Here is a 20462-nt window from a genome sequence, read left to right as displayed (position 1 = left end):
GGTCTGGATGTCCTAAATGTGACCTATTAACAGTTTGAGCCAGTCCGGGCTACGGCGTTTTAAATTTGGTATCTCAGTAAATGTTAATTCACATTGCCATCTGGTGGCGAAAGCACAGATCATGGGGGTGAAAAAGAATGCGGTGCAACCAAACTACCTTCAAGGCTGTTCTGTTGATTGACTAGTCACTTCGAGATGACCAATCGGATTTGAGTTTGTAGGCGGGACTATAGATGAAGCGAAAAAAAAAAAATACCCGGAAATACAGGCTCAACAACAATTACTTCTTTGGAAACTTTTACCTCCAAACGCTCACCGGCTGTAAAGACTATCATAGGAGTTTATCTAAGGAGTCGATTGATGTCTAAGTGTTAAGTTGTATTCATTTGTTGTCCATAGAGTTTCGACGATTGAAGCAGCATGGATGACCAGCACTGTTTGTTTACAATATGAATCAGCTGACGAGCTAACGTTAGCAGTTTCCTTTTTCTTTTCTTTTTTTTTTTAACATTTATTTATTTTTTCCTACAATCAAGTCATATATTCATTCATTCTGACTTCATTCATGAATGAAGCGGAAAACAAGTGAGGGAGCTAACGTGCATGTGCACCAGTGAAGGGTTGTGTTAGGTGGCAGTGAGCCGCTCACTGAAACGATGCGAAACTCTCGGTAAACAGCGTCAGCCGGGTTGGTCAGACCAGTTCACATTGTTTTGTCAGCGGATCAGCGGCCGGTTTTAAAGCCCCGCTGAGTCCTCATGAGAAGATGCCTTGTTCCTTCGGCAACTGGAGGAGATGGATTCGGCCTCTGGTCGTCGTCTTGTATATTTCGTTGCTCCTGGTCGTCCTGCCGCTGTGCGTCTGGGAGCTGCAGAAGTCAGGGGTCAGTAGCTCGTACTGTAGGCCTACTTAAGTACCATGATGTGGTACTTGTACTGTACTTTAGTCATGTTACATTTTTTTATTATTTTTTTTGGACAGGTGTTACTGCATACAAAGGGTGGGGCTCACCAGAGACCCCACGGTACTAAATCATCTCCGTACTTAAGTCACTATACGATATTATCACAACACTTAAGTCTCGATATAATATGATCATGTTACTGTAGTATCACGGTACCTACGTCGTGATACACTGTTATCACAAAACTATACTATTGCGGTACATAATTCCCGATACAATGTTATAATAATGTCATTATAATATCGCAATATGTAAGTTACAGGACAGTATTATCACGATACAATGTCATCACAGTACGTAAGTCAACAACATGATATTAACACAATACCTAATTGACAATTTTATTGTGATTTTGTGATATGCGGAGTGTTGTGATAACACATATTGTGATTTATGACCTTTTTTTTTTTCCCAACTGCACAATACGTCATAGTCTGAATATTGTAAATTCTGTTTGTAAAGTGTATCGGGACCATGTTCCATGGTAATTTTACACTATACATAACAATCACTTGAATTGAATTAAAAACTTTGTTAATATTTGTTTAGTACAATAAAATAAAATTTTGGTCAACAGACAGGCCGACAAACACTATCACAAAAACCTGTAGTAAATCTTAAATGCTCCAGACAAATGTAATATTTAATTAAGTTGTCGTGTTTGTATCGATACAATATTGCTCAGCAAAATATGATACTGCTTTATTGACCTTTCCCCATCTCTCGTGATTATAGTTATAGATTCATATATGATGCATTACTCACTGCAGAGACGTAGTCTTTATAAAGTCCTTTTAGTCTGTCATGGAGACTTTGAAGTCTTATCCTACTTTTTAAAAAGTCAGAAAATCTGCCAGAGCGCTATCAATATTTCAGACTGTTTTTTTTTAACAAACATCAACGTCTTCATGACTGTAGTGCAGCAATCTGCTTTAGTCTGTCTGGTCTTGATACTCATATCTACATTACAAAAACTACCTCTAAACATGTTGAATTCATTTAAAAACAATAAGAATTACATTAACTGCCACGACAGCCTTTTCATGTTTTAGGTTTTCCAATAAAATTAAAGACTGCATTATGAACAGAACACACATTACACTTTATTTACTTTTGATACTTTGAGTAAATTTAGCTAATAACACTTTTGGACTTTCCCCCACATCCAGACCTGAAATACAGTATTTTTTTTAGAAAAGTTGCATTGCTGGAGTTTCAGGAGCTGAACTCTGCTTTTGCCACTAACTTTGTATTACATGTTAAATCCATAAATTACTTTAAAGTCAATTGTGTTGACTGTTTCTTTTCATTTAATGGCAGGTTGGCACACATAACAAAGCATGGTTCATTGCTGGGATATTTGTCTTCATGACCATACCCATATCATTATGGGGCATCCTCCAGCATCTGGTGCACTACACTCAGCCGGAGCTTCAGAAACCTATCATCAGGTAAAGATGTCAACGATCACATCAACCACAAATAACAGTCTTGGACAGGTTTTAAAGACTTGTGTTTTTTGTTTCTAGGATATTATGGATGGTCCCAATCTACAGCTTGGACAGTGTGAGTTGTGTATTATTTAACCGAAGCTCTTATTCAACACAGTATATATACCATGCACTGAACCACAGGCATTTTATAAATGATCTTTGCTATATGTCACTTTTCCTTTGAGACATTACCTCAAACAGTAAGTTTGAGAGAGTATTTTCTCTAAAGCAGTGCGCCATTTGAAAGCTATATATCCTTTCTTCTTTACCTGTAATCCCTCCCTTTTTATTTTCCAGTGGATTGCGCTGAAATACCCCGGTATAGCAATCTATGTGGACACATGCAGAGAGTGCTACGAGGCGTACGTCATCTACAACTTCATGACCTTCTTGCTTAACTACCTGGAAAATCAGTACCCCAGTCTGGTGATGATGCTGGAGGTCCAGGAGCAGCAGAAACACCTGCCACCTCTCTGCTGCTGCCCGCCGTGGCCGATGGGAGAGTGAGTTCCCTTCAGAATAACACTACTTTTACAAAAGGGCTCGTGTAAAATCCATGCGGGTCCCCTGTGATAATCAATAGTTTCAGGTTAAATTACTATTCCAATGTTCGGCTTCATTTAACACAAGTCAAAAATGTGATTTAAAAGCAATATTACGCAATCAATGCTCTCCATTGACCCAAACATGTCACCCTTACTGGCTTCAACCTTTATTAGGGCAACAAATGGCAAATATTTTCATTATGGATTCATCAATTATTGTTAATTAATCGATTTGTTGTGTCCCAAAAATGTCAGAAAGGGATCCCAAGTTGAAATCTAAAATGTCTATTTTTGTTTCGACCAACCGTATACAACAAGACATTCAGTTTCTTATCATGGAGGACTAAAGGAACCAGAAAATATTTTAATTTAAGGAACTGGAATTAAAGAATTTTAGCATTCTTTTATGAAAAAGGGGACTCGGAACGATTAATCGATTATAAAAACATTTATATTTCCCCATTAAATTGCCCACAATTAGATATATAATTGTCTAATAACATGGATGAGTTTCTTTCATAACTGAAGTACCACAACAGTATTCCTTTAGATATTATTTCATTTCAGAGGTGTTTGTAATTCTGAAGTTAAAAAAAAAGTGAGAAGTTTGTTTCTTGTACTCACAGTTTGTTTTAGTTTGTCTTAGTGTATTAAACTGCTGAAGTTTCTTTTCTACAAGCAAACAACTCAATAAGAGTCACTGGCTCCAAATTAGCCTCAGTCAGGCCACTTCTGTTATTGGTAAACATTCCTGCGTGCTGTTAATTTAGTCCAGATTTAAGGATCAGTTACATTTGTCTGAAAGCCAGTAGCATCCGCCTCATCTACCAGGTCTTACTTTTATACTGTCGTTCTGTTCAAACTTTGAACCCTTTGACTGTATTGTTGCATTCTCCATACAGATATAATAGACCAAAATTGAGTAGTCGTTGTGGAAACCTGAGCAGTCCAGTGTTAAATAAGGTCATTAAACTTGTATCAGAGGTCCACTCACCATGTTTCTTATGACCGTTCATTGTTGGGTTTGATCTTTAATTCAGCAGATTGGATTTTATCATTAAAATAGTTCTTTGCTTCTAATTCACATCTTGAAATTCCTCTGCAGGGTTTTACTGTTGAGATGCAAACTGGGGGTGTTGCAGTACACGGTCGTGAGACCCGTCACAACAGTGATTGCTTTGTAAGTGAGCTCTGCTGTTCATGCACACGTTATTGATTTTGTTCGCTATTTGTTTTGATGTCTGCTGCACATGTTTCTTTTCCCCCTAGAATCTGTCAGCTGTGTGGAGTTTATGATGAGGGCAACTTCAGTTCAACAAATGCCTGGACTTACCTGGTCATCTTCAACAATATGTCACAGCTGGTGAGTCTGCTACTTTTTAAAAAAAATTTTTTTTAAACTGCATCACGAATGAGGTCCTGGGAGCATGTTAAGAGATGGATTTGAAGTTGTTATAAGTAGCCTGCATTGAATGGGATTTCCTCTCTGTGTCCTCTCTTCGTCTAGTTTGCCATGTACTGCCTGGTGCTGTTCTACCGGGCTCTGAGAGAGGAACTGAGTCCGATCAAACCAGTGGGCAAATTCCTGTGTGTCAAAATGGTGGTGTTTGTCTCTTTCTGGTAAATCTCGGTGTGAGCTCAGTTTTTGAAAACGTACTTTACTTTACACTGTTTTAACTTGCGTAGATCAACTGTATATCCTGGTGAAATGATTATTTTTTTTTTTGTGTAAACTTTCTCAGGCAAGCTGTGCTCATTGCTCTGCTGGTGAAAGTGGGCATCATCTCAGAGAAACGCACGTGGGACTGGCAAAGTGTGGAGGCTGTAGCTACTGGTTTACAGGTAACAGAAAGTGTACCCATTTCAAAAATGTGAGAGTAACTTCATGCTCTTGAGTTTGTATGTTCTATGTGGCCTCCTATCTGTTTAACTTCTTATGAGTTTACCAAACCAACTAAACTGTCCTGTTTCCTTCAGGATTTCATCATATGTGTGGAGATGTTTCTCGCAGCTATCGCCCATCACTTCAGCTTCACCTACAAACCTTACATCCAGGAGGCTGAGGAGGGCTCCTGCTTTGACTCTTTCATGGCAATGTGGGACATCTCTGACGTCAGAGCAGACATTTCTGAACAAGTCCGTAATGTTGGTAAGCGCTTCCCGGCTGCTAGTGTTCTTACACAGGTTTATTCTGTAAGCAAGTGTCTCTGATGTTCTCCAACATTAAAAAGAGTAATTTTTTTTGTCCACGTCGGCAGGGAGAACAGTTATGGGTCGTCCAAGGAAATCCTACTTCAGAGAGGCGGAAAATGACGGTGAGCGATCCGGCCTGCTGTCCTCAGGATCTCAAGATGTCATCGCCGAAGCAGCATCCAACCCAGTGTCTCCTCAAGGTCAGTATGAGGGCCTGGGCAGAACCCTCACTCCGCACTCTTTGTCAGCACCCGCTGGGCTCGGGTCTGCCCTGTGGGATGAAGGGTACGAGGCCAGACCTGAAGACACCCAGGAAGAAGACAGGACCAGCCGAACCAAAGAGCAGGCAGATCTCATTGTGATCACCTAGCTTAAGACTGGTGTCACACACAGACTCTTACTAGATGTGGTTGGGCCAGTAACAGCCTGGCCACGTTCCTCCAGACATTACTGATGCAAACAAAACAGGAAACTTATTTAAAAGGGCACATCAACCAAGTAATAGTAGAGGTGTACCAACAAATGTAAAACCAAATGGACCTCTCTGCCAGTGACAGCTCCAAGAATGTTCATTGAAGTTATGGCACTAAAAGACTTATAGATAACATGCATTTTTATGCTGTTTTATGTTGCGCTGGAGAGTTATGTGGCTAAGTAGGTTGTGCTAGAATCTGTTAACTGGGAAAAGACACTTCCATCCCCAAGAGCATATTTTTTTCAAAGGACCCAGTCTGTGTGTTTGTTGAGATGAGAGGGGACATGACTCCTGCTGAGGTCTGAGTAAAACACGCACGTGTATGTTTTCCAAGTAGGAAGTTATTACACAATTTTATGTGTCAGTTATGTCATGATCTCAAATGTGACAAATGAGAGATAAATATGCAACTTTTAAAATTCAAACATTTTCTTCACGCTGTATCTCACTTTATAGGGATTTTGATGACATCAATTTGAAATGAGAAATCATGAATGAAAATCTACAATACAAAAAGCACATTAGATGTTGAGTATCTTTTTTTGGTCCTAGTTAGCAGATGTGTATTTTAAGAAGGACGATTTTTTTTTTCTTAGTTTGCATCTCGACAATAAAGTCGAAATGTCGAGAATAAAGTTGAAATGTTGAGATTAAAGATTAAATTACATTTCAAGAATAAAGTCAAAATGTTGTGAAGCAAAGAAAGCTCACTTGAACCTTTGTTGCAGTGCTGGCCTAAGCCCCCACACCTTCAGGATCCAACAACTTAATCAATTGTCTTCTTGTGTCTTGTGATACAACATATCGTATTGCGTGCAGTTGTAACCATTGACAACCTTGCATCTATCAATTTCCAGCTATTTCGATCTGCATTAAAGCGCCCATTTCCTCCAAATTCGTCTGGTTTCTCCTTCTGAACAGACCCAATTTTTAGCACAATTATGTGCTTATTTTCTGGTTACTAAAACGGATTGTTATACAATTAAACGAGTTCATCTATGCACTGCATCTTGTAGAATAATTTGCTCAAAGCAAGTTTGATTATTCTGAAAAGTTTGACTTTCATCTTGAAATTTAATTTAATTCCCCTAATACTCTGTTGGATTAGTGCTTTCACAAAAAATGTACACAGTGAAATTTTGGATAAATTGAAGAAAATATGCATAATGACCAAGTGGGTAAAGGCAAATAATAGAACAGCTAAAACAGTCTGGTGAGTTCAGAAAATGACAGTAAATACACTTTACTGTAATACAGCCTTGAAAAAGGAGGAAAAGATGTCATATTGAAATATCCATAATCTAAAACAGTATCAAGTCTCATAGCACAATATTGTTATAACACCGATACATTGCCAGCCTTATATCTGACAGTGTCACATCACTACGTTATCAATATTGTGTATTTCTCAAGGGTTTGAGTAGTTACTCTAACGTCAGTCCAAGTATTAAAATAACATTTCAGTCTGAAACGGTACAATCAGCACATTCTACTAAGTTCCTATCAATGCTTTACTGCATATAGCTTACTCAACAGTGTGTAATAGAAATTGATTCACTAGTCTTCTAAGATGCCTTGTTCTATGTGCTGTGGATCTGGTCTATCCAATACATCAGTTAATCATTTATATTGCAGGATCAGTTTTATTTGTGGAGCTGTTTTCCATCCATTGTAGCCTTTAAGATGGAATAACGTTGCAGCGATTGCACATAAAGCCTTTTCTGTTACTCAATGATTTTCATTTTGTCGTTGTGATTTACATGGATCTGTGCAGGGATATTGACATGATTAATGTACAGTTTGGGTCAGGAAGTAACGTATGTGCATCAGATGAACAGCATTATGTCCAGCTCGAGCATGTTGCACTGCCTTACATGATCTCTTTTAATTTTTTTTTTATTAAATCGCTGAGTATTACATCAGATCTGATGTAAATGTTCCACATTTTAATTTAACTCCATCTCTGACAGTCTTTTCAATAAATCAGATTAACAATCATTTCTTTTTTTCTTGCATTCATTTATTGGTGTACTGGTTTTTATTGATTCTGACAAACATCTTTACAAACAACTGTATCCATAATCAAGGGACAATAATATTTATATTTTATACTTACAAATATGATATTCATAAGTACAAATTATACACGTCCGATGAGTTTATAGCACAATGTACAAATGAAAACACTGTTGTGAAAGTATATCACAAAGACTTGTGATGAATACGCATCCCTCTGGTACTTACAAATCATGCAGGCTACGACTAAATGTCTCTTCATGTGTCTGAAAAAAATCTGGAAATGTGAAGACTACATAACAAATGACACAAGAGAAGGAAAATCCGTAAATGAATAAAATGATACCAGAAAGGGAATGTATAGTATTTAATACATTTCCCCACTGAATATGTGACAATATTCTAAATTTGACTTCATGTGTATAAAAATAAAACTAGCTAGAAGGTAACAGGTTATTACTGCATCCCGGGAGTGTTTTCTAAATGGGCCGAAATGGAGATGGTGCTTTTGTGAAGCTTCACGGCGAGGCGGACCCAGTCCCCAGCTCGCACCTCCAGGGGCTGCTGCAGAACAACAGCCGCCTGCTTCCAGTGCGAGTTGTGGCTGAGCGTGCTGACACTGATCTCCGAGTCCAGGTGGATGTGATACCAGAAGGGAATCGCAGTGATTCTGCCTGCGGTCGTGGCCTGGACCTGTAAAATAGGAGTCTGGGATTCATGATACATAACCACAGCCAGCTCTTAACAAAACATAACCCAGTCATCCCATGTCATGATTTGCTTCAGTTTGCTTTTTCATTTTACTGTTAACAACAAGTTATCTTCATCCTTTTCTTTCTAATATTCATGCGGTCTGGGTAATGGCTTGGATCCCGGGGATTAAATTGACGTCGAACCTCACGTTAAATCAATGGATGAATGTTAGAATCACAAAAATATGTTCATGTACTGCAATAGAAAGTTCAACACATCAAGTTTTAGTTCTGAATATTCAAATAAGTGCAGTTTTGGACGTGAATTCATCCACGACTGAAAAAAAAAAAGAAGTTAGAAGTAAAGTAAGGTTAGAAGTTTGTACGGAAGAGATGGTTGCGGTGTTCGTAGGTCTGACTCATTGCTTGTTATTTTGGTGCACTATGTTCATGGAGCAGTAGACGACTCTGGGATTTACCTTTGACTGTCAGTCAGTGTATAAATTCAAGTTTTCAGGTCAGTACTGTTCTACTACCAAAGTACTGAACAGGCGACATTTTAATTATATTTATTCCAGTCATGCTGGGATCCCTAAAGGGGCCGATGGATGTGTTACCTTGACTTCTCGGTGAGTGTAGTTTGCATTGGTTTCCATGAGGTCCAGAACAAAGAGCTCCACAGACTCACTGAGATGTCTGCACTCCAGTGTGGAAAAGTCCAGAAACACATGGACCGGTACCTGAAAGACATAATATATAAAAACAGTGTTGAAGGCGAAACACAAAAGAAGAAACTTAATGTTGACATTATCAATATTGTCGAGGAAACATGTCATATCATTGCTGACTGGTTAAAGGCTGCTACAATAGTTTCAAAATTAACTTGAGATTTATGCACATTAGGATGCAACGACTGGAAACAATCCCCAACGGAGAGCGTCGCCAGACCCTTATATTCCCGCTGGGAATTTGGGTCTGATAATAACAGAATACATTTCTGACAAAAAAAAAAAAAAAAAAAAAAAAAATAAAGAAAAGAGGAACACTGCAGTATTTTAATCGTAAAGTAGAAGCTGACTCACAGTTGATGCTGATTTATTTTCACAAACTATTACTTCACCAAATTCGTTTTTAAATCGGCAGAATATCAGCAGGTTTTTATTCAATCACAGATTAATGTTGAGACACAAATTTTCCACCTCAGCCTCAAACAGGCCATGGCTGCAGGGCGGCACTCAGAGAAACCAAAGTGTTGGCACAGAAAGTGTCACAGTTTCCTTTACCGCAGAACAAAAGAATCTTTCCTCCTCCCTGTCACAGTTGTGTAGACCTCAGAGCCCGCTGTTTGATGTGCTTGATGTAATGTGTACTGATGGATTCAGGTAGGAATGTCTTTGGGCCAAGCTGTGTGTTGTGTCTTGTGTGACAGTTGTGCCAGGAAGTGCCCTCCACTGAGGGCTTCAAAGACGGCATCTGTTAAAACAAACGACCGTCCCACGGGAGGCTCGCGAAATTAGAGCACAAACATGATGGTGGGAAAAAAAAGAAAAAAAAAAAAAGATAATTTCCAGACCAAATAAAGAAAAATAATTCAAAGGGATTTTCGCAGCTTCTTTAATGCAGCTGGAAAGCACACATCAAAGAGGAGTACAGAAAACACTCCTGGATGTTAGTATTCCAACAAAGACCCATACATGGTAGAAAACATTATTTTCAGCTAGTTAAATCTAATCTCAGATTTTTTTTAATTTTTTTTTTATGGTATTGCACTATATGTCAGTCTTATTTAACAAAACCTAATGTATCATCTTTGAATGTGACTGACGCAAGCGCACAAACACAGCATACTGTATGTGAAAACTGTCAATATTGACTGTTGCATCAGGAACATGAGGCAGAATAAGAGAGTGGAGCGGCCTGAGAGATGTACAAAAGCAAGATTTCGCAACTTGTGTTTTGAAGACTGAAGAAGTTTCAGCTTGACAATAACATTGTGATACCCTGTGAATCATTCTGGATGTATTTTCAAATCATTATTTATTGTGGGAAAACATTTTATAATTGAAATAATTATAGTACATAATAACAGAAGTACATCAATGTCATTCAGTTGTCAAAAACTCTACTTACTGCAGTGAAAAGATTGTTAAAATTGTCTTCTAATATATGGTGAATTCAAAATGTTGACGCATCCACTTCAAGACATTTAAGTCTGCATGAACATAAATGAAACAGCATATGGAGTGTAGTGTATATAGCGTGTATACCAGAGCAATACGTTATCCCATATTTGTTTTTAGGATCACATGAATTTGGTCATAAAAATATCTGCAACCAAGAGCCTGTAAAAACTACATTTCAGTCCTCCCATGTGGACCAATTATGTAATGATGACATACTCTGTTATCTTAATCATCTCTTAATTATCTTAATGGTTTTTATGCACACATCTGTTGTTATTTCTACTGTCATACGCAATGAAAACCAACATATCTGAGATAAACTACAGATAAGCTATGCCATGACAATATGGCTTCACTCACTCACCACCTGGCAGTTCAGAAGCCAAACTCAACACTGACAGATTAATTTGATTCTTTTTATTAATTAGCCGAGCGCAGATTTTACCCCAGTGCACCTTCAATAAATAAAACAGTAAATGTCCGTTCACCATAAAAATGATGCTGCAAACTTCTTCAAGCTATAGTTTAATTTTGATCATATGCTTCTTTTTTTTTTTTAATCAGTCACTGAGTGAAATGCTGCTGGTGATTAGCCTGTGTGCCATAGAAGTCTTTATGAAAAGTGACAAAACATTCAGTCATCATGTTTTACTCTATATTTTCAGGAACTACCAAATACATCTGCCTGTACTGAGCACGGTCTGTAATTTTAAATGTCATGTTTCACAGATGAAGAAGACTTGGCTGTTCAACTGTCATTTCATCCTCAAAATGTAACATTCTCTCCGCAAACCCTGCAGTGACTATCAGTCAGTCTCTGTGAAATCATGATCCTGACATCGCAATAATAAACGCAAATTCAACCAAACTGTGATATATTTCTGCAATTTCTCTGAAACAAATGTTCTCTAGAAACTCTACCAAAGTGTAAAGTAAGTCTTTCCAAACAAAACTTGCTGTGTCAACATTTATCTGTTCATACTGTGTATATGCTGCTGTGACGACAAAATTTCCCCACTGTGGGATTAATAAAGTCTAATCTAATCTAATCTAATCTAATCTAATCTAATCTAATCTAATCTAATCTAATCTAATTAACAAATTTACAGTCAGACAGGATCTTCAACCTCTCCTCATCATCAAATCAAACCACATGGTGGTTGATGGTAAAATTTTGTTTAGCAAAACAGGAAGAGAGAGGGTTTATGGGAAATGTGGTTTTATCATGAGCGCTACGTCACTACATTTACACAGGATTGATCCACCCTTCCAGTTGTAAGAGAACACACTTTATTTTTGTACATTCGGAATGTGTTGAATCAATATGATTTAAAAAGCATATAAAACTTTTGTAAAGCTACGTCACTTTTATGACGCAATCATTTTTCTGTAACTTTTAGCCCGAGGTTTTTAAAGTTAAGAAAAAAAAAGGTTAGATATTCATTATTTTCAGCAGTTTCTGTGCTTATTATAGTAAAAAGTGATTAAATATAATTATTTATTGGGTAAGAAAAATATTTATTTTCCCTAAACTTAAAATTTTTGCCAATCCCCACAATTTTCCCAAAACAACTCAGTTAAAACTTTGCAAATTGGATTGCAATTTTCGAGAAACGTTGATAAAAAATTTTTTTTTTTTTTTTTTAAATCAAGCATTTTTGATTGCAACAGCTACATATGAAATCCATGAAATCCCAGCAGGACTGATTAGTTACAAGATTAAAGGCCTTTACATGCAACACCAATGTAAACACCATATACAAGGTAACTTCGACACAAGGTAGGTTTTGCAGGTTTACTTACAGTGAACTGGTTGATGAAAGGAGCGATGTTGAACCCCAGCGTCGGCTCCTGACCCTGGACGGCACTTTCCAGCAGCAAAGTGTCAGACTCCACCAGCTTACCATACACCACAATCCTTTCTGGGAAAATACGTCCTCCTTCCTCCAGCAGACATCTTGTATAAACAAGAGAAATACAATTGAAAAATCAAAATATCTAATATGATAATGAAACATACAAAGCTTGATCGTTTGCCTCTGCCTCACCTGGCCAGAGACGCTTTCTCCATCAGCTTCTGTCTTATCAGACCGCAGGTTTCCACACAGTCCAGGATGATGGCACTCCACAGATCCTCCCTGGACGGCCTCTGCAGCATCCCTTGCTCATCCTCTATGTGGTTGAGCCAGAACTCTAGATGCTGCTCGGAGATACCGCTGGAGTGAGCCAGTCTATTGAGCACTTCCTGTTGCTTGCTCTTTTCCACGGAGCTGTAGGCTTTCACATGACCTTGGCTGGCGGCGATGAGCGAGAGCAGGGAGAAGCCCTCTGACACATCCAGCACGTAGAGCAGGCTGCTGCACTGTGAGGGGACGGTGGGGTCAGACTGAAAAACACATCCTTGCTCTCGTTTTCTACCCTTCAGCTGGGAGATGAGTTTGGCCAGCGCGCTGCAAAAACTCTGATGGTAATCGTGATTGTTCAGAAGCGCCATCTCTGAACACTCCAGCATGCAGAGGTCTTTAGTTTGGTCAGTCTGAAGACATGCTAATGCGCTGCACAGCTCTGCCTCCGGGTTTGACGTGGGGTTCTCAGGGTAGATTGAATCCACACGCTTGTCGAGATGGATTTTATGCCCATCTCTCAGCACAGCAACGCTGCAGAGTCTCAGGTAGGCGTCCCGGCAGGAGACTTCAACAACCAGCTCGTCTCGTGGCTTCAAGACAAAACCTGAGGAAACAACAAAGGAAACCTCTGACTTAGTTTGATTGTCCTACAACAATGGAATTGAAACTTAATACATTTTTGGTACCAATTAAGGTTCATATTACCAAGTTTTAAACCTGTCAAGAATTGCAGTTTTATGTATCTGTTATTACATGGATAAAAATAGACAATATATTTAGTGCCTGATTTAAATAAAAACAGACTTATTTCTCCTGACTAAAATAAAGTACCAAGAGATTCTCTGGATTTTCTCTGGTGGTCTCAATCTAGACCAAACTCAACCACAGTACAGTTTGTTTGCAGTTTGAAAACACTTTCTGTAATGTTTCGGCTTTCTGACCAATTACAGGAAGTTGAGTCAGACTATTATCAACCATCAAACATTAAAAGATGAAAAAAGAACCAGAAGATAAGTGAAAATAAGCTGCTGTGGCACATGTGGAGAAGAGACAAAAAAATAATTGATTGTAATCTGCTACATACTGATCAATTTCAAATAAAGGGAGTCTATGTCGGTGATGACGACATGATTTGCTTTTGGTGCACTGGCAAATTTGTAGGGTGAAACCAAAATTGGAACAAATGTAAACAATGCAAAAGAACATGAACCTTGGTTTGATATGAAAACGCCCTAAAATATGTTTAAATTTGATCATTTTCATTGCAAAAGTTTTTGTTAGTGTATGACTGCTTCCATTTAAAAAAAAAGAAACGTTCAAATTTCCAATCATTTCTTATCACTGAACAAAGGATTGTGTTTGCATGAGTATGAGTAAGACATTTGAGGTTATATATTGGCAACAGTATTAAGACATTTCCTATGGAACTCAACACTACAGCTCTGTGGCTAGAACTAATGGGATTATTTAAACATGGTGTGCAGACACAAAAGATAAACATTAAAAAACAGGTAAAAATGTTGTTTTTCATGATGTCATACTTATGAGTTTGTGATTTTAAAGTGGCATGGAAGAGGCACCTCTGAGAACATTTTTACATGATGGCAGAAATGCAGAGACATTAGATAAAGTATGAAGCAAAGGGGAGAGGAAAGGAAAGCAAATCCAAGCGAGCAATAAGATTCAGGCGACCAGGCAGCGAGAGGATTCCTACAGGAATAACATCTGTTCATGTCTTCATGTCAGCGCGCTGCTCGTCACAGGCGTTTGGGGAAAATGCATATTTATTGCCTATAAGAATTTCATGAACACTAAAGAGTGTCACAGGCGATAGCGGGGCACACGTCACGGCGGTCGGGAGAGCGGATGTTGGTGATCACCGGGAGAGGTGGCGGCTCCCTTGAGGCTGCCTTCGCCAATTAGCAGTGCAGTGAGATGCTGTTGAGCCTCGTCTGAAAGATGATGTGCTGCGATGCCAACTGGAACATGTCACCTCATGTCAGCAGCTATTAACTTCACAGCGGCCGGGCAAACTCAAGGTAATGCTCAGGAAGCAATTTGAACTTTTTGAAGGTCTTTACAGTTAAAGTACTTTTTTAAACTTTGCCATAGCAGCTTTAATAACAAGCCTTACAGCTCATAAAACTACAGTCACTTGAGACAATATATTTATTTGATGGGTCTCACGAGTATAGGTTTTAAAATGTCTGTAAATGTATTGCAATCTTTTTTTTTTTTTCGGATTTTCAGGAGCCAAATCTTTATGATATTGTCAATTACAGTGATTCATTATCAGAAAATAGTAAAATAATAATAGTAATTATCAGCTAAAATATTTCCTGACATTCTCCGGGTATTATTTAAAACTTTAATAAATTCAAACAGTGAGCAGTAGGAACCCTGTACGGTATAACACACACCGCCCTTATCTGATATAACACAGAAATACATGATAGGTTGGAGAATAAAAGTAGTGAAACTTAATCTTATGAAAATGCTCGATTCATAACTATTTGAAACAACTAGTGATGAAAACAGAAAAATGTCACCGCTGGTGGATACACAGTAAACCCTCCAGTAATCAATGAACATGTTGTCCCCTGCATGTCTTTTTAGTGTCTCACCCTTGGTGCTGTGGACCGGGTAGATGGCTTGTTCCCAGCAGGTGTCCTCCTGCGGTCCAGTAGACAGACTGCTCTCCTCGTCCAGGTGGAGCTGGAACCACACCGCAAGGGCATCCAGCTCCCCCCCCCGAATGACCGGCAGCCGGATCTCCTGAACCTTCCTGGAGCTCAGGCCCTCCAGCTCCTACAGGTCACACACACACGCACGCACGCACACACACACACGCACACACACACACACACGCGCACGCACGCACGCACGCACGCACGCACGCACGCACACACACACACACACACACACACACACACACACACACACACACACACACACGACAGTTAAAGCAGGAGCCGTGTGAATGTTACAGACTCTGAGAGGTTGAAGAATTTGATAGACGTTACTGGGAGCTTTTCAAATATGACTTCATTGTTGAATCAATAAGATTCGGAGATTTGTAACACTATATGTATGCATACTGTGCTTTTATAAATTACAGTGAACTTCTAAACCTGCCAGGTGGTTTTCATGAAGCCAAGTGACGCCAATTTGATATTAAATCTGTCCCTCCTGGCAAAGAGCAGTCTATTACAGCAAGCATTGTCTCAGCAAGTTCAATTCCACCTTATAATAAATACATTTATCTTTTGTGGCACAAATATTAACAGAACAACAATACTCAATACAAAAAAAACGTATAAATCTGATGATATTGTTAATGAAAAGTCTTTTGAAGCCTGAGGTTATGATGAAGATCAAATTTGAATATTACATCATATCTCAATCTTATGAGAGGCAAAATTCAGGAACACCCTCCAAACACCAAAGAACAAAATGCAACATTTTATAACTTTCCATCATTTTTAAATCCTTCTAACTATTGAATTCTTGGGATTGAGACACAAATTTGAGAAACTCACAGCCGAATTTCAGTATAACTCAAAGTGTCACATCATATCCGCCAGAGTGAGTTTGTGTCAATGATTCAACATTTGAGGGCCTCTTCCGAGTACACACATGCAGTATGCATGTGTACAGACAAATATTCTTTAGTGATGCATATCAACAAATTCTTCTGCAGGTAATATGTGCGGCTGGTAAACGCCGCCTCTCCAAACGGCCATGTGTGCACTGGGAACATAACAGGGAACAATCACTGCGGGCCGATAGTTAAATAAATGAGTGGCCATATTGAAGCCAGTGAGTGAGCCAATGTTAGTTTCATAGGACTGATGGCAATAAAGTCAGGTAAATTATTTTGGTCGTTGTTAAATTATTCTGCTTTCACTAAAGGCAACAAAAACGCAGCTTATTAAAATCAGTCTCACAGCTTTGTGCAACAAATTAGACACAAGGAACATGTAAAAGTCAAAAAGCCAGAGCACATCAACATGATGCTGCCGTCATGTGTTCAAATATATCATTTGAAGCATGTTAGAATGGTGCATGAATTTGAGTCTGTGTGTAAAATGGTCATCATTTCTGAATGGATTTCTGAATGCAGCACACGCGGAGTTTATCATGTGTTTGCTCACCTGCACATTGTTGAAATCTATGTGGAGGGCTGTGAATGGCTCTGTGAGAGATTTGTATCCTCCCGGCAGTCTGCTGAGTCGCTCCGTGGTGTACGGCTCCATGGAGTCATCTGGCTCCGAGCTGCAGCTCACTGGACTTTGGAGCTCCCCGGCTGCAGCCATGGATAGACCGCCCACTTCTGTCACACACAGCCTGCACCAAAAAACACACAACGATCAGCTGGTGGATCCACACACCTCGTACTGCTGCTTCAAGACGACTGAGGCACAGATATGCTGTTTGAATCAGAACAATCACAAAGAAAAGAAATAAATGCAACGAAGATGTCTTTTCACAGATACAGGGCCTACCTGTGATGCCGGCGGATCTCAAGGCACTCGACAGCCATCCCAAACACAGTGGCTCTGGCGGGGATGACCCGTCCTGTGGTAGACTGTTCCCCGAATTCATTCTCACCCCTCTATAGGAAAAAAACAAAACAATATTAAGCCTCCTTAAAATCACTGACACACATCGCATACAAGTTAGCTGGATGCATTTCTATATAAAGTCAGAGTATGCTATTTGTGACTTACTGAATGTGCTACTCGTACTGTCTCATGACCCCGGCGTACCAATGAGATGTGCGTTATGTCAGCTGTTCAACGGTGCAATATGTACGATTTTTGGTATAAAACATTCAAATAATTCCAGAGACTATATAAGAAATATCAAGACGTAGTTTCTACATATTGCACCTTCAATAATTGAAGTTACCTGTGGAGGCAGCAGGAGGTGGTGCCAGGCATGAATGAGACTCTCTATGATGCCCTCTCCAAACAGCCCTGCATCTACAGTCTCTGTCACCACCAGTGATACCCTAAGCACGGAGCAAAGACATTTTTTTTGTGGAAAAATATCATTTGAAAATGCGTCTTAAAACTAAGAACAATAAACACAGTACACACTAAGACTGACAGAAATGTTGACCAACACCTGGAGGGTGAATACAGAGGATTTAAGGTATAAATTGTACCTTTGCGGGATGTCCTTTGGCACCTCCATGTCCAAAGACTTCATGTGGAGGATCTTGATGCTGCCATCCATGCCATTAGCAGTCACCACCTCACAGGCCAGCTCATACATCGTCTTGGATAGCTCACATGCGTACACCTCTGCAGCCCCTGCCTTCTTAGCACACATACTTAACAGAGAGAAACAGGATATCAGAAAACGAACACCCTCTTGTAGCCCCAATAATAAATTTGGTGCGAACTGTGAAACTCACGTTAGAGGAGGAAATTCTCTAACTCACAAAAAACATGTGCAGCATAACTTTAAAAAGTTAAAAAAAAAAAAAAAAAATCTAGTGGAAAATATCTTACCCGAGGATTCCAGTGCCAGTACCTATGTCAAGTACAGTGCTGCAGCCGCCCTGAACAGCCTTCTGAATGGCTTGCTGGTACTTCTGGTTCCTCCTGTGGTCATTGAGCATCAGGAAGTGCCAGCGCTCCACCAGCCAGTTGGCCACACGGTAGAAGTTCTCTCTGGCTTCTGGGTAGTCTGGCCTCAGCTTCAAGGCTTTGTGGAAATGACCTGCTGCTTCATCTCTAAATCCCATTCTGGATGATTAAATGAGAAACCCAGTGCAGTCAATAACAGGATAAAACACATGTACCTACACTATGACGACATTTATGTAGAGCAGAGTACCTGAACAGGTGTTCGCCCATGCTGTTTAAGATGACCTCGTCAGCAGGGAAAAGTTCCAGCGCTTGTTCGTAACAATCAAAGAGGTCCTGAATGCGACCCACAGAGTCCAGCTCCTCCGCCCATTTAAAGAGAGTAAACCTGAAGGAATCCTGAAAGAGACAAGTCAGTGAATCTCTTTGGCTCCTGCAGCAGTCAAATCAGACTACCACACTAAAGTAAAGCAACGTCGTTACCTTTGCAAATTCCTTAAACATCGGCGCAAGGTTGAGGACGAGAAGGTAGTGCACAAACGCCGTTCCATAGTCCTGGTTGAACAGGCACTGCTGGGCGCTTTCTAGGGAGTTGGAGACCAGCTCGTTCCTGGCAGGGTCCGCTCTGCGTCGCCTGCGGGTCCTCCTGTTATGCTTCGGCCTTGCACTGGCATTAGGCATCCCTTCAAAAAGAAAGGCACAGAGTGGCGGGTCATTAAGAAATAGTAATAGTAGTCATAATAATAATAATAAACTTTATTTGTATAGCACCTTTTATACAAGAAATGCAGCTCAGAGTAATGACGATGCACCATACACAGACTATTCTGTGTATCAAATAGGACTGCAAATACCAATTATTTTCATCATGGACTTGCACGTCGATTATTTTCATTACTGATTAACCAATTAGCTGTTTGGTCTTTAAAATGTCAGAAAATGGTGAAAAATATTGACCATTGTTTTCCGAAGCGCAGGCTAAACGGTCCTGTTTCGTCCACAAGCAAGAGATATTCTGTTTATTGTCATGGAGGACTGAAGGAACCGGAAAATATTCCCATTTAAAAAGACAGAATCAGAGAACTCTGGTATTTTTTCATTTGAAAAAAAAAAAAAAAAAAATCAGAATGATTCAGCAATTATAGAAACAGCTGACTATTAATTGTCTTAACTGACAAATCACTGCAGCTCTAGAACTGAAATGAAAACGTTCATGGTAAGCGAGAGTTGTTTATAAAATTGTGTAATATCAGGTCAAACTTTACTTACTCACTATTATAAAGTTGTATCATCTATTATAAGTAGTAAGTAGTACTATATTAGAAGTATATCGTAATAATACATCAATATTATAAAGTTATGTCTATTTTTATAGTTGGATTTACTAAATCATAATTTATTTATTTGTTAATTTTGTCATCCCTAATATTTATATAATGTATGTTTCCTTGGACGTAGACATGCAATAACTTTTGCAAAATAAAGATAACTATCACTGTATGATCAACATGGGTTAAATGACAGATCGGGATATTTCAAAAGGAGATGCTCCTCAACACGCATCACTGACTGCTTTACTTACTGTGTGTTGCTTTGGATCACAGGGTGAAGTTACACGGAGACGATGTCTGAAGTGGTCGTCTTAATTTAGTAAACAGGTAAACATCACGCTTCCGTCCAACACGTTCGTTAGCATGGTTGTTGTGCACAATCCTTCTCCCTTAGCGGACATGATGAAACATTTGCTCACGGTCGCTGCAGGAGTTCAGCCGCATGTCAAAAAACCGGACCAGTCTCTTACTAATCACGTTGCATCACAGCCAGCTAAATAAAATAGAAATATTGGTTTTTGTTCTGCTGTGAATCGGACCTCTACCGTTCAGAAGGAGACATGTCCGCAGACTCGGCAGCTCGGGAAGGAAACGTGTAACTAACTGGGAAAGGTTCCGCGGGCGCAGTTTGTTAAACCGTTTCGTTTAGTTGAAATTACGAACAGGACACCGTCACTTGCAAGAAACACAGTGAATAATACTTTTCGTATTTATTTACAAAATACGCCACAATAAATGTCGCCGCCTCAGATTTAACCTCAGGTGGAACCGATAGCAGGCGGATCAACGGTCTATTATAGTGAGGCACAAGTCAAAGAGTACACAAACCAAGAGAATTCACAGCCAC

At 39.4% G+C, this 20462-nt stretch overlaps 2 protein-coding genes across 2 annotated transcripts; one reads left to right on the top strand and one right to left on the bottom strand.

Moving 5' to 3' along the window:
• Positions 1–501: 501 nt before the first annotated feature.
• Positions 502–7668, top strand: tmem184c (transmembrane protein 184C). The gene is made up of 10 exons (XM_069689275.1): positions 502–883; positions 2285–2415; positions 2494–2530; positions 2755–2960; positions 4108–4182; positions 4272–4365; positions 4510–4622; positions 4745–4844; positions 4980–5151; positions 5261–7668. The coding sequence occupies exons 1-10, from the start codon at positions 767–769 to the stop codon at positions 5563–5565; spliced, it is 1350 nt and encodes a 449-aa protein (XP_069545376.1). The 5' UTR covers positions 502–766; the 3' UTR covers positions 5566–7668.
• Positions 7553–20176, bottom strand: prmt9 (protein arginine methyltransferase 9). Its single transcript, XM_069689273.1, has 13 exons — positions 19867–20176; positions 18768–18967; positions 18535–18683; positions 18207–18443; positions 17858–18025; positions 17599–17701; positions 17193–17302; positions 16842–17034; positions 15312–15495; positions 12610–13291; positions 12365–12518; positions 8996–9118; positions 7553–8379 (listed from the first exon to the last, which is right to left on the bottom strand). The coding sequence occupies exons 2-13, from the start codon at positions 18963–18965 to the stop codon at positions 8143–8145; spliced, it is 2538 nt and encodes an 845-aa protein (XP_069545374.1). The 5' UTR covers positions 18966–18967; positions 19867–20176; the 3' UTR covers positions 7553–8142.
• Between the last annotated feature and the right edge of the window lie 286 nt (positions 20177–20462).

This window comes from Brachyistius frenatus, unplaced genomic scaffold, assembly GCF_029030835.1.
Source record: "Brachyistius frenatus isolate BFR_SWC_R1_liver_20210118 unplaced genomic scaffold, ASM2903083v1 Contig_7, whole genome shotgun sequence".
NCBI lineage: Eukaryota > Metazoa > Chordata > Actinopteri > Embiotocidae > Brachyistius > Brachyistius frenatus.
Note: the sequence above shows the minus strand (reverse complement) of the source record. Positions and strands in the feature narration are given on the sequence as shown.